Genomic DNA, 14,597 nt, shown 5'->3' with positions numbered 1-14,597 from the left:
ATGTTTTTAGACAAAAGATGAGTAAGTCTCATCTTGCATCATCTCCTAACCAAGAGTCAGGCACAGAAGTTCAGATTTAAAGGAAGTCAAAAAGGAGATTCTTTACATACCCATTCCCCCTCCAAACACAAACAAACAAAAAACCCAAAGAAAAAACAACTAACAAAAAAAAATCCCCACACAAAATAACAAGGATCTAATAGGAGACCTTTTCCCATGTCCCTTCTATAAGAAGACAGACCAATCAGAGCTGATTGAAGTAAAGAACTTCTAAGCATGTCCACCAAACAGGAAATACAATGGGAAATCCTCACACACAAGATTACCTAGGGCTACTCTTTCTAATGTTCCTTCAGAATTATATCATGGATTAACAGTACTCTTAATTATGTAGAGTAGCAGTAAATAAGCATGGGAATTTCTATCCAAGTGAGACAAAGCTACACAAGTGACCAAGGAGATGAACACACCACACCATTTTGCTAACACAACTGTAATGCTGATGCTTAAAACAAGGTGAAAAAAAAGTGGATATGAGGGATATCTGGAAAACATGTGAAAAAGGAAACATCTTGTGGTCTAATTCTGACATTATTCACCTCTTGGGACCACCGACACATCTTTAACAGAGCATGGTAGCTCCAGCATCAGGGGATAAAAGCAGAAGAAGCACTGGACTGAAAGCCACATACCTGACCAGCAAACTTCACTGCTTCATTGTCTTCAGCCAAGTGTTCACTACAAGCACATGGAAAATAGCTCTACAAAAGGAGCAAATACTCCCCTGCTGGCCCAGAAACAAAGGAAGCCCCAGTCTTAGGGAAAGTTGCAAAACCACACAAAATCATTCTATGGATGAAATTTTCAAAATCAGAAATGCTGCACAATTTTAATGGCAGCCAATGGAGAGAAGTTAAGTTCCACTGATATTTCAAGTTAATTAATGACTGACTCAGTTTTGGGAATGATCACTGTACAAACACATTGCTTTGGCCAAACTAGACATATCTTCTTGTATTTTCTCTTCTATTTGAGAAATACCCTGGTCTTTGCCACACACACTACTCAGTAGCAAAGTATTGGTAAGGGTTTCTTTTATTTGGTAGTAACAAAACAGCATCATTACATTAATAACCAATGACAAACAATGCAGTTTAACTGTCCAGCACCTTGACAGTTCTAACCTTCTTTATGTACACACACATTCCAGTAGTCTCAATGCATTTTTACATTTTTAGCAGCTTATGTTAACAATTTGCACACACAAATACACACACATATAAACCTCAGCAAAGAGAACCTGCAGTAAGTGACATTTCCAGTAGCCATGCACAATTTGTATGAACAGTTAAGGCCAGATTAGAGGGGGAGAGAGAGACACAGGGAGACACAAGGAGAAAAGCAAGCAAAGTCACCAGCTGAAGACAGGCTGCTCTCTCCCAGCTCTTCAGGTAAAAAGGGTTTTTAAGAGACAGTTGTCCATATCATTATATGGAAAAGTCTCCTTGGTTAAAAACAGCTTCAAGAACTGCATTTATAAAGCTAGACTAGCTGGGAGGGAAAGAAAAAAATAGCTGATGAAGAAAAACTCTAAGTAGTAGAGCATATATAGGAGAATTAATATGTCCTTATCTGGGAAGTTTAGGCTCACCTAAGCTACCCTGGAGGAGGATGCACTTTCTGATGAAAATGTTCCTGTTCTGGTCTGTCCTTTGAGAAATGTGGTGGCTACATTGGCCTGGGGCCACATTTAGAACAGAGATACTGTAAATTCTTGCAGACCTACTAAGCAAGGCCAGATGGGACAAAAGGTACTGTGATGCTGGGTTTGGTATGACAATAGGAGAATTACAGAACTAACCAGGACAGTGAAAATCACTAAACCTCTCCCCATGGATTGATTAAAGGAGAGACAAAGGCAAAGTGAGCCCTTTAACTTTGGTACACTCTTTCTCTTTATGCAGTAACAGTTTTTTTACACATTTGCAGAATTACTCAGGTAACCAACGTGGTTAGGCAATGTGTCTTTATACAGACTTTGAAGGTCAACCTTAGCAAACACTGTGGTTCAAGTCATTCTAAGATATTAAACATAACTGGTCTAACAGAGCTGCAATTTATTGTAAAGTGAAAATAAGGACACTTCAAGAGGTGAAATAATTAAATGTACAGTCAAGTTTCAAGTATTGAATATTTAGTCAGGAAATGTACAAAGATATCCTCCTATTGACTTAACACAGAGGTTCAAAGAAGAAATCTGTTTGAATGCCCAGGCAGCTGTGGCTGACCACACTGTGAATGTCAGCTCATTGACTCAGGTACTGAACTCTTGCCATTTTAAACTTAGGCAAGTCATTAGCCATGAAGAAAAGCTAAGATTATTAGTTAACTGCCTGTTCAGTTGCAGGTACAAGCATGGTATAATCTGATGAACCAAGCATAATTAAGTATTTTCTGCATTTAAGAGCTGCACATGACATACAGAAACCCCAGAGGGGCTAACAGCATTGCAGAAACTATATAATTAAAATTTGCTAATAAAATTGCACATAGAAAGCAGAAAAATATAAAAATGTGTGTGAGGCTTTTGGGGAGTCCCAGGAGGCTGGTAAGGGGTGCAAGCACATGACATCCCACAGTTCTGAGGCAGGCTGGCTGCACGCCAGCATCAGCCACTTAACTGCACCCTGCAAGAATTCAGCTGCACATCTTTGCTTCCTTCCTGTCTTTCATATCTTTGCAAGGCAAAAGGCAAAGACAAAGTCTTTCAGCTGGAGTTCTTTCATCCAAGAACATTCTTCATCCAAGGCCAAAGGTTCACCATATCCTAAAAGGCCTTTGAATCTGCATGTTCAGTTATCTTCATCCAAACGTTTTTCTTTGGGAGCATTATTCAGTCCTTGGGGCCGATCCTAAAAGAACACCAATAAAAACTATCTTCATTCCTTCAAATACAATCTTCAATGGCTTTATCTCTAGGACCACTGTATGAGAGCATTGTGCTGAAGGTGAAAAATGGATGCAGACATATTTCAATTAAAACCACAGCACACTGAAACATTTTTCTATGGTTTTTGGAAGTTTACTCTTGGTCAGCTCTCTAGCTAAAGGTTTCCAAGGTGAAAAAGGCTCTCTGAAAAACCACACATATAAACACAATATTTTTCCCCTCTGCTGACAGCTGTTTAAAAAGACTACCTGTTAGCTTTCCTGGGACAATATTTCTAAGATGATAAGAACTGTGATATAAAGATCCTATCAGTTTATTACACAAGTACAAAGTACTTTGAATATAAAACTCTAGAACATGAGGAGGTTCTGTATCCACTTAAATTGCTTTACTGGAGTAGAGAGAAGCAAAGTTTCCTCTGGGAGACAGTAAGACAGTTATTTAATGGGGCTTGATAATGCCATAGAACACAAAACAAAACCTCCTGCAATTGTAGCTTGTGATTGTCTAAAATAAAAAAGGTGTCAGGTAATCTTGGTTTCAAACAAATACCATTCTTTAACCTGTCCATTGTTATTCCACATCATCTAGCTCACATTTCCTCCAAATTCTTTTCTTATTTATATATATGTGTGTATATATATATATATATATATATATATACATATACATATACAAAGTTTTCCAATCCTTTCTGTTATTTTCAAAAAATATTTTCCCAGAGTCATCTATTCTCCTCTTCCTTTCTTCCTTCTGTCCAAATATCTTACTTTTTTTCTTCAGGTAGCCTCTCCCTGCTACTCTTCTTTTCAATTCCACGAGACCCTTTAAGATTTTAGTCTTGGCCATCCTCTCTGCATCACTCACAACTCTGTTTTGGTCTCCAGAGTCTCTCTGCCCATTTGGGATCTCCTGACTCTTTTCAGCCCAATTCCCCACAAACTGTTTCTAGAATAAAGGGTCAGTCGTGCCTTGTTCTAACAGCATGAAAAGACCTAACTAGAGGAGGGTCAATCTTCAGTATATTTTTTAAAAAAATAAACAAAATAAAACACCACACAACCTTCTCCTTAAAAGCAGTGCTTAAAAGTAAGTCTTCACTATTGTTTTACAAGACTTGAAATAATTAATTTTATTACTACTGCATCTGTAGCTTCTGAAGGACTTTCATAAAAAAAAAAACCAAAGCAACTCACTCCAAAGCAACTTTCAAGTTTTGATGGTTACAAGAAAAGCATGAAACATGCTCCTGTCTTAGCTAAGTGAATCACAAGTGAGAAAAAATATAATTCAACTCTAATATTTTAAAATCTTCAGGTTTCAAGGCAGCTGTGCAACTATTAGCATTCTGACTCACAGGGGCAGACACAAACCTGCTCTGAATAGAAGAGCAGACTGTGTAAAAGCTTAAATCTATATCTGATTTTGAACTATTCTGGGTTAACACTGTTTGGTCCGAATATGAAAGAGAGGGAAGAAAAAAAAGTAAAGGTGATCTCAAGCAGTGACCACTTAAGTGCCATTAAAATGCCACTCATTACACTGAAGATGTAAAAACAGGCAGGAAGGTTATCTCAGTAACTTCTAGACAATTTTGGATGGGAATGACCAGCAGTGACAAGTATTTGGTACTTTGCAGATTTCAAACCAGTAGGAAATTGAGAAATAGCACAAAATTTTGTATCAGTTTGTGATATTTGTCCCTATCAAAAGTAATTTCTTGATCTCAAACTAGAAGCCATTTCCCCTGCAATGGGAAACAGACAGGTCAGATAAAGGTCAGATAAAGATGATGATTACTTTTTCCTTGGATGGAATGTAATCAATACCCCTCATTACTTTAAAGCAAGATGATGGGGAGGAAAAAGGTGTTGAGGTGCATTTGAAGGCACTGAAGGGTTTGGAAATCAAATCTTTTATAACATTAACTTTCTGAAAGGTGTTAACAAGTCATATTAGCTCAAACAGAAGCTTCCTATTGACTCTCTTATTCTGCCTTCAAGGCACAACCAAAACAAGTATCAGACTTTGAATCTGAATCAAATGGGATTTGGTTTGCAAAAACAACTCCCTTTGTTTAAAGTTTATTAATTCTTCAGTGTCCTTTGTTCTTTAGCTTTTAATGTGCAAATTAGATTTCTGTGCACTGGAGTCAATAAAAAACTTTTAGCTGAAAGGAGATAGTGATATAAAGTACCACGTATCATCTTGTAAAACCAAAACTCATAAGCTTGTTTTAACACCAAAATAAATGTAAAAAGAGAAATTAAAGTAGACTGTGCTAGCAACAGGCTGAAGGAATATTGAAGGCAAAATGAGAGAGTGTGCTCTTAAATAATTTTTTCACAGCAAATTTCAGGCCTAGCAGATCTTGCACCTAGTATAGCATACAAGTAAGGATAATTTTTTGGATGCTGAGGCATTCTTAAATTTGTTCATAATCAGGTCTAAGCTGTTGGTTTCTGTCCTGGCACTGACATTAAACAGTCCTTAGTTTTCCCCAGCTGACTCCTGAAAAACAATAAAATCAGAAGGTGCCAACAACAACCTTGGTGCTGGGTCAGTGTTCTCTCTGCAGTGTGAAAACAAACTGTGAAATACCATGAAGTACTTGGAAGCACTCACAAACAATTTTCTCAGTGTTCCCCCTCAGCACTGGAGGTGGCTGTGGGTCAAGCCAGTGCTAAGACAAATCTGAGCTTTACAGCTGCTGAAATACTTAAACCACTCCAGATTTTAAAGTTATGCCACAGCAGTGCAGTTATTACTTGCCTGCCCTGCTGATGGCTGTTGAAGTTCTTATTCATCAAGGGGCCCAAATAATTGAAGCAATCCATCTGCTCCATGCTCTCCCCCTCTGCTACCCTGTGATTCCTCCCTGCCATGTGATATTTGCCAGTGATGTCATCCTTAAGCATTTGGCTGTTGGATCTCCTGAGAATGTGCTGTGATGGAGCAGAGGTAACTAAAATATTCCACCTGTTCCAAGCTTTCCCTTTGCAAAAGCCTGATGGGACCTGATATTTGGCAGTGACTGTCATGACTGATCAAGCAGTCGCCAGACTCTTGCATATTTCCTGAAGGCTGCTGCTGTTTTTCATCATGAATTCCAGATAATTGAAATAATTGACCTGCTCTGAGGCCCTGCTTTGACTCCAGCGTTTTCAGCATTGGGACATTTGCCTATTGTCATATCTGGTTAGGAGCAGCAGAGGCTCTGATAACTCTTTCATGAGATGTCACAGCAGCACAGAGCAGCCTTTTCTGCACAGTTTGTGTCACTGAACTGCCAGACACCCTGCTGCCCTCTGCACTCTCCCCATGGCTCACAAGTGCACATGCTACATCCACCCAAGTGCTAGAAAGGTGCAGGAAGAGGAAATGAAGCAGTTTTACAAGCAGGCTGATAATGGGAGTTCTCTTACTGCTCCCATGTGATGAGTAATTTAAACACTCCAGTGCTCTGCTGCTTAAATGAACTTGCATTAAGTTTTTCTTCAGTAGTTAAGGAGCCTACAAATGTTTTACAGAGGATCAGATACCCAAACTTTCACTTTTCACCGCTTACTATGTTGCTAAAGGACAGACTTGCCTGTTGATTGATATACAGATTTTTAGAATAGTCCAATTAACTGCACTAGCCATAAGAAGCTTTGATGTGTTCTTCTGCTGAGGGGTATAGATCTTACTTGCAGTCAGATTATATTGCTCACTTTTATTTGAGAAGAACAAAAGTATCACATTCCCTGACTAGATCACATCCCACTCCTGAATTTACTGTACTCATTTCAAGATGATCAATTGTGATCATTGCTCTGCTTAGAACCTGAGCAGGTCACAGCCTGACTGACAGGGACTGTACAAGTCTTTCCAACACTTTCATTAAGATCTAACATTTCTGCAGCTGTACTTTAAGGCATTCTATATTTTGCCCTGCACAAAATACAGATAGAGACTTATTTTTAAAAGAGCACTTCTAACAATGCTCAACTTTTCTAAAGTCCAAGTTTTTCTTTATCTGTAGCCTTTTCTTTTCAGCTCTTTAAACAGATAACACTGAAATGAATAAAGAGAAATGCTCTTTTTAAAGGGAAATAGCTGTCAAATCTTATACAGATGTACAGCTGGTAATGATTTCAAGTATATTAGTTACAATCACATACCCACTTAAATAAAACTCTGGGGTTTTTTAAAATTTGAATGCAAATTAAGCCAATTCAGTAAGTCAAAATGATCTGTTAAGAATAACAGTTTATAAGTAAACTGTGTGATAGAAGGAATACTTTCTCCTTATCTTGCATCAAGCTTTTTAGACTAGAAAGTGCTCATTGTCTTGAGTAGAAAGGCTTGATGTGTATTAGTTTAAAGATAAAGCCAAATCCTGACATGCATAAGAAATTTAGGTTTCTGTCAAAAATGAGAGTCAGTGTATGCGGAGAGGGACAAAAAGTCACAGCAGTCCTGTGGCCCAGAGAGAAGCTGGGACCTGCAGAGCATCCCTTCTAAACTTCAAGTTCTTGTAGCAACACAACACTTTTTTTTTCCCAGTAAGAAATACCTTAATTAAAAGAAGAAACTCACCTCATGGCAGTTTCAAATTTCAAATTTAGAGAGAACAGTTTCTCTAGGAAGACTCAGTACCCTACTCCAGTGATTCTTTGTCAATCATCACTTACTTGAGGTAAAAAGAAGATGACAGAAAGGGCACTGCTGTATTTAGGTACACAGCTGTGGGGTGACAGAAATCCACCTTTTGATGAAATAGATTTTTTTTTTTTACATACACTGGTGATGATAGATTGTAGAAAATTCAAAAGGGTGACTTTACAGATAATTGGCCCTGACTAACAAAAGTAAACAACATTGCAGCTTTTTGTCAGCAGTGGGATGCAATTATGCACCATTAATTAAACTGGCATGTCAATGAAAGGTCAGATAACATAAAGGAAGAAGAAAGTAGTTCTATACTTTGAGAATGTTATTGCTTGTGAAAATGTTTGTGCCTATATAGCACCCTTGGAGTGGGAGGAAACCATTCTGCATTTCAATCAGGTGAGAATTTGGAGTCAGATTCTGGTCAGGCTTAAATACAAGAACATGAAATAAAACAAGGTGATAGAACTAAGGAAGGTGTTGCAAACTTTAAGGTACCCACCTATCCTTTCATCCTGAAGTGGCAGGTCTGCTCAGGAATGGGGACATCACACAGAAGGCAGAACATTTTCACTCAGTAGGGGGTCAGTAACCTTGCAAGCACTAATTTAATTCAAAGCAGAAGACCTAACTTTCCTTATGACTGCATATGCTTCCATTAAGATAATCTACTGCTCCCAATGTTTTTTTACTCCTTACCTTCTCCCAGTCACCATTCTGATTGCTCCCAGTGCCAACATTTCAGGAGGCAGATTTGCCATTTGTGATGTTGTGTCACAAAACTTGAGCCACAATTAAGAAAAAGAACCAAAAAACCATCTTGTTAGCAGTAAATATTTTTTTTCACCCCATGAGAAGTCACTTTTAGCTGGATTCTTCCCTGTCCATCAAGTTGCTTTCCCCCAGTTTCATTATTTGCAGAGACTAATCTGGCAGTGAATGATAAATGGCAGCAAGCTTTGTGTCTTTGTACATGGATTCCAAATACCCTAGTAAATAAAAGGCACAATAACTTATAATATCATCTCTGCATGAAATATATATGGCTTTTCCTGATTCTTTCAATTTTTCTTAATTGATTAGAAATAAATATGCAACCTTGAAGGCCAAAAGCTTCTGAAGTAAAAGGCACACAGTGTTCTAATGTTTATCACTAATGGAGTCAACTGTGTCTCCTTCCCAGGAAGAAAGAGATTTGCAAAGATATTCCAACACTGCTGCTTCCTCTCCCAAAGCAGAATTGAGACCTGGCAGCAGGTAAAGATGGGCAAAATTGTGCCAAGAACATCTCAGGGACGTGCCTTCCCTTGGCAGGCTGGGGTTGGGTTAGGTGATCCACTGGAAGAGCAGCAGGAATTGACAGCATTTGATTTCTCAAGTTCAGGTTAGAAAGTCTGGGGTCTTGGCAGGGGCAGGAGTGGTGTTCCTCAAAAACCTCAACAAAACCCCAACAAAAGCCTATCTATCCACACTCAGATATATTCCCTTCCAAAAAGAACAGCAGATACAGTTAAATATTGAAGAGATTAGATTGTTGACAAAGAAGAGAAATAGACTGTATTTAAAATATTTTCATTTTTCTTTCTGGTTTAGTAGAGAAATCTTATTTTCAGCACTTCCATTTCCCTTGACATACTGAAAAGCCTGAATCTGTCTCCTTTCCTTATGTTATTTTAAATTTTCACATGATTACAGAGAAACTGCTAATGGTCATGCTGAGAACTTACATCTAATTTATCAATAAGGCAAGTCAAACTTCCACAGCAAGTTAAGTTATGCAGGATATGTATTTCAATACAGCACTACATCATCGCACTTGGTAACTTAAAGGCAAGCATTTAATTGCATGAAAATTTTCGAGAGAAGGTGAGGGAATCAGTGTACTGAGATTGTCTTTGAACAAACTAAGTGGAATAAGCATTGATTAAAATATCAAAGAATTGATGTTGAAAGTGAAATTAAGTCAGAATAAGGTAAGTCACAATTTTTGGAGTTTAACTTGATGCAAAATCTAAGCAGAAGGGAACTTAAAACTAGGTTAACCTCACTTTCACTTTGCATTTCTTTTTACATTGAAGTTGTGGGTTATTTTAAACCTGTGGTTTTGTCTAACTGCACATCTCCTGAAATGGTAAATACCTCTTTCTTTTCAAGTCTCTCCAAGTTGCTAGAGAACACCTTTGATACTATTCACTGTACCCAGCCTTGTGCTTAGGCAGCAAATGCCACTCTTAGCTGATGGTTATCCTGAGTAGCTATAGCACCATTAACTTGTCTCAAATGCCCCATTTTTAGAGATTGTCCTTGTTAGGAGCAATTTTGAAAGAGTATAGAACAGCTGAAAAGGACTGAGTATTTTAGATTAGGCTATTATAGTAAAATTGAGTATCCCAATCAAGTTCTTTGGTATCTAAACTGATTTATCCTATCCTAGCCCTCCTGTGTTAGAAGAGGTCTGAAAAAAGTATGCCCCAGAAATTTTGTAGCATTTCATGTTAGGCTTCCTTCATCCCCATAGGTCAGATTCTGATTTAGATTAAATTATCTACTAGAAAAATAAAAAATCCTCTACCTTAGTATTATATTAGTATATCAGTGAGATGTGTCTGACATCTCTCAGGCTCAATCTGGTAGACAGTAATTAGGAGACAATGGGAGTGATTTTGAGAGAATCCCTGATTGTTTCTAAGGTAAGGGAGCAACAAAGAAAAAGACATTTGGGATGTTCCTTCAGAGGCAGCTCAAATACCACAGCACCTCTTGCTCAGATACAAAGCCCAGGTTTCCTTCCAGCTTCTCCTCCAGCCAGTTCCACAAGAAGCAAGCAGGCATTTGGATGACCTCTGTATGCCTTCCACCTTCCTGAAACCATGACTCATAAGATGAAAATGATCTTATTTCACTGTTAAAATTCTTGTACTGTATTCAGTTACTCAATGACCAAGTAAAGAGGTACCCACTACACATCATATATCATTAGAATATTTGAAAAAGCTTTCAAAACCAGGACACTGAGTAGAAACTGCTGAAGAAAACCAGAGGCAAACAGAACCATACACAAATGTTCCTAATGGAAAACATAAAAAACATAAAGCCCTCCTGATTGCCACCTAGACAAGACTAATACTAGTTTTTAAACCTGGAGCTCTCTCAGAAGCAGCAAGTTGTACCCCTTTCCATGAAAGAAAGGCTTTTATTCACATAAAGGTGCTCAGGGCCATTCTCCTGCTTTGCAAGAGGAATGCTGTGTTTACATGGGCAAAGTAGGGCTCTGGGCCAGGACTCATGTTTAATAAGACAAGAGTTCATCTAATGGAATTTAAGGGTTTAATGCTATGTAATTAACTTTCTGTCAACACAAATCAAAAGGGTATCTGTAGGTTGTGTGGCTGCAGTCAGAGGCAGCCCAGCAGACCCTGGCTCTCCAGGGAAGCCCCTCTGGCTCCAAGGGTGCTCCAAGCTGATGGATCCTGGCATTCTCTGCACAGCCACTGCAGTCACATTCCTAGAGCATCTGTCCATAACGATCTGGGATGGATTTGCTCCTTTGCAATATTGAATTCCAAGAAAGCCTTATTTAAATGTGAGGGAAGATGCAAATAGTTATTAGATAGCCTTAGAAGAACATGACTTGATGGTGCTTTTCATCATAATATTGCTGATGATTACTCCCTCAAGTCTCTTCAGAAGAGGCTAGGACTTTTCACATGCAGCCAAGCAGCTTTCAAGAGGAAATGCAAGACTAAACATTCTGCTTTGAAATCCTGCATAATGATATGTATTATAGAATCAGTTTTTGTTGTGTGTTTTTCAATTTAGCATGCATAATTTTCAGTTTTGCTAGTAATTCAGAAAGCTTTAATGCTTACTTAATTAGCCTAAGCTTGGTAATTCAGCCAATGAAAACTAAAGTGTTTAAGTTATATTAATTGTAAACAATGTTAACAGTTAATTTTCTGAATGATGGAGCAACATAAAAACAAACTTGAGCAACACTAGGATTAATTAATTGATTAGCTAGTTTCTGTTGAGAATTATATTCAATAAGAGTCTGTCAATACAAATTGCTATCAATTGCAACTTTATGAAGTGCCAAGAATAATGGATTCAGGTGCATACTAGAACTAGTTGTCATGAATGCCAATTTACCACAGAGAAATGGATTGTTTATCACCTAATTTAATTTCAGACAGCTAACTCACTTGTAATAACTCATTTTAGCATTGAATTTTCAAGAACTTGAGTGTTGTTAAAAGCAGCAGCTTGCTGTAATAAGTTTGCAAATTTAAATTCTTCTGTAAATAATTTAAAGCAGACTGTAACTCAATTTTGCCATTGACTACTTGGAAAATACTTAGCAATTTTATTCACCATGCAGACACCCCTATTCCTCCCACTGGCAGCATGTTTCATTACAAATGCCTGCCTACTGCTGCAGTATTAGACTTGAGTCTGTGCTTTTAATAACACTGGGATGGATGCTGTGTCCTCTCCTGCTTCTGGCTGACTCAGCCAAAACACTCTTAAGCACTTGGAAATACTTAATACACTCCAGCACATCTGGACAGTTCAATGTCCAGATGCTGAAGAGGAAAATGAAGAGGTTTACAGCAGACTGAAAGGACACAATAGTCCTCTAGTTTGGGCCACAGAATGGGTTTAGTTCATCCTGTGCTTTCTCTCTCTGAAGTCTTCTAGGGTATTTGATGGGAACAAGGAAAGTTAAGAAAATAGCAGCCTATTTGGAGCCTTTGAAAAATTATGCAAAACATCCATTTCTTAAAGGCTCTGAGGAAGCAGACAGCTAGAAACAATTTAATACTCCTATGAAAATACCTTCCCCTTCCAGATATTCAACACTTACAATGCCTGAGTGAAAACATGCAGTTACACCACACTGAAAAAGTGAGATGGCATAAATAATGTAAGAGTTTATTAATCTGCATAAAGCTTTACATCCAGGAACCGTGTCATGCCTACCACTGTAAATACACAAATTCCTGCAAATCAATATGCTATTAGCCTTTTTTTCTTTATTTTACAAACAAGGCATTGAAACAAATCAGTGTTCCAGCACACCTGCAATAGGTATCTGACAGAGCCCAGCATCTTGTGCTCACAGCTGTCAAACACTACTGAGTGTAAAGGTTCCTCCCAGTTTTGTGCACTCACTGCAGATACCTCACATGAGTGAGCAGCACACTTGTTAGTCAAGGCAGATCACTTTACATTTCAACATAACCACTGTATTAAGACTCTCCTGTAATCTGTGACTTCAAGGAAGATCAACCACACTTGCCAGCAAGCAGTAATAAACTAAAATATTTAGAAAGCCCTTTCAACTTTCCTTTAGTAACATAAATTATTTTAATAAAATAAAAAGTCCACCTCAAAAAGTTTTGAAATTCCATCTCAAAAATAGGTCAGACTCTTACTTCCTATCTTCTCTCTTACAGCATGAAAAGCTGTCTGTGCTTTGCCTCATGACTTTTCTCCTTATGGGAGCTTCCATAAATCATTTCTGCTAGCAAAAAGTAATCCATGGACTAAGCCTGTCCTAGAGCTACAGACTGAGCTTCCACTGGGAAGATGCTGCAGGCTGAACACAGATGTTGACCAACCTAGTTAAAAATTGAACAGCACATAACCAGCACTACAGCAGCACCACTGTTTATTAGATATCACTCAAAACCTCTTCATAAGTGAGGAAGTATTTTAATTCTAGCTTCAAGTCAGACTAATAACATGACACTGTACTTTAACTCAGAACTCTTCTTTTCTGTAAGTCTGATATTTCCCTCCTCAAGAACATTAAATGGATTTTCCGTATTCACAGCTACAGTGACACAAATGAGGAAGTAATCAGAGATTTAATTTAGTATCATTACCCAAGCTAACACCTCACAAATCTGTGCTGACATGAATCAAATGGTTATTCCCACCTGTCAGCAAGAGTTTGATAGCTGAAAGGCAGAGGGAAATATGGTATTTGACATTTTCCATCTAGCAGAAGCCTCAGTTAAGAGTTTATAAATTTATTATAAACACACAAAAGAGGCTGAAAGAAAATTATCTATATTCAGTAAATCAAGATAATAGTTTAATAGATTTAAAATGTACTCCCCACCCCCTCAGTATGTTGGGAACTTAGTAAAAATTACTTAGTGCTTCAGTTTTGAAACTGTTTTGAAGACATTTTCTGTATAGAAGCATGCTCATACTTCATTACTTAAACTGCTACAAAATTAGAACTACAAAAATTTGTAATTAGAACAAAAGAGGTCATATTCAAGGCTTCAAGGCATTAGCACAGGACTGAAAACCTATGAGTGGATCTTACTTTCAGTTCAGCACCAGAAGTGACTGATCCAAGTAGGAGTACACATCAAAATATAGGCAGGTTATAACAAATCATATTTGTGATGAAGTAACAGCTACTATTTCTATATCAACTGATATGTGAGCACATACAACCAATTTCTTTAATCATTACATAGGAATAAAGTCTTTCTAACAAGGCTTTCAGATTATAAGTAACATTGATCTGTATGGAATTGTAATTTGCCATTGATGGACACCATGTGCAAGACAGTGTTAGGGAAGATGTATGATCACAATGCAGCTGAAAGCAAGGTCCTACCTAAACACAGAATGCATTCATTCTTAAGGGGGAACTGGGAAACAGTAGCAGACAAGTGCAGGGATGCTTTTATAAAATTATTTGCTTGCATTTATAAAGTTATGACCATCTTTGACCAGAATCTTGCCAATAGTGAAGCCCTAACAAAACCACACCAGTTTATGATTAGCTCTCAGATTTCATCCTTTGGTACCAGTACTGGTCTACACAAAGGAGACAGAAAATGGATAAATGCATTCAGAGAAGAGCTCCAGAAAAACTGTAGTCTGGAAATATGCTTTGAAGTGTCAAGAACTCTATTTGCTTTACTGAACAACTTTTAAAAGACTATTAAATCAAAATCTATAAGCACCA

The 14,597-nt window shown here is 37.8% G+C and overlaps 1 protein-coding gene across 3 annotated transcripts in view; it reads right to left on the bottom strand.

Annotated features, from left to right (window-relative positions):
- Nucleotides 1-14,597, bottom strand: part of ATRNL1 (attractin like 1) — a 425,814-nt gene that overhangs the window by 83,115 nt on the left and 328,102 nt on the right. Inside the window, exon 28 of one of the 3 annotated variants that reach the window (XM_056494991.1) lies at nt 1,082-2,912. The exons of the other annotated variants lie outside the window; for them this stretch is intronic. Within the exon in view, the coding sequence (XP_056350966.1) occupies nt 2,853-2,912 (60 nt within the window). The 3' untranslated portion in view covers nt 1,082-2,852. Of the gene's footprint in view, nt 1-1,081; nt 2,913-14,597 lie in introns of those variants that run through there. 3 annotated transcript variants of the gene reach the window in all.

The sequence above is a fragment of the Oenanthe melanoleuca genome, chromosome 6, assembly GCF_029582105.1.
Source record: "Oenanthe melanoleuca isolate GR-GAL-2019-014 chromosome 6, OMel1.0, whole genome shotgun sequence".
Taxonomy (NCBI): Eukaryota; Metazoa; Chordata; class Aves; order Passeriformes; family Muscicapidae; genus Oenanthe; species Oenanthe melanoleuca.
This window is presented reverse-complemented; position numbering and strand designations above follow the sequence as displayed.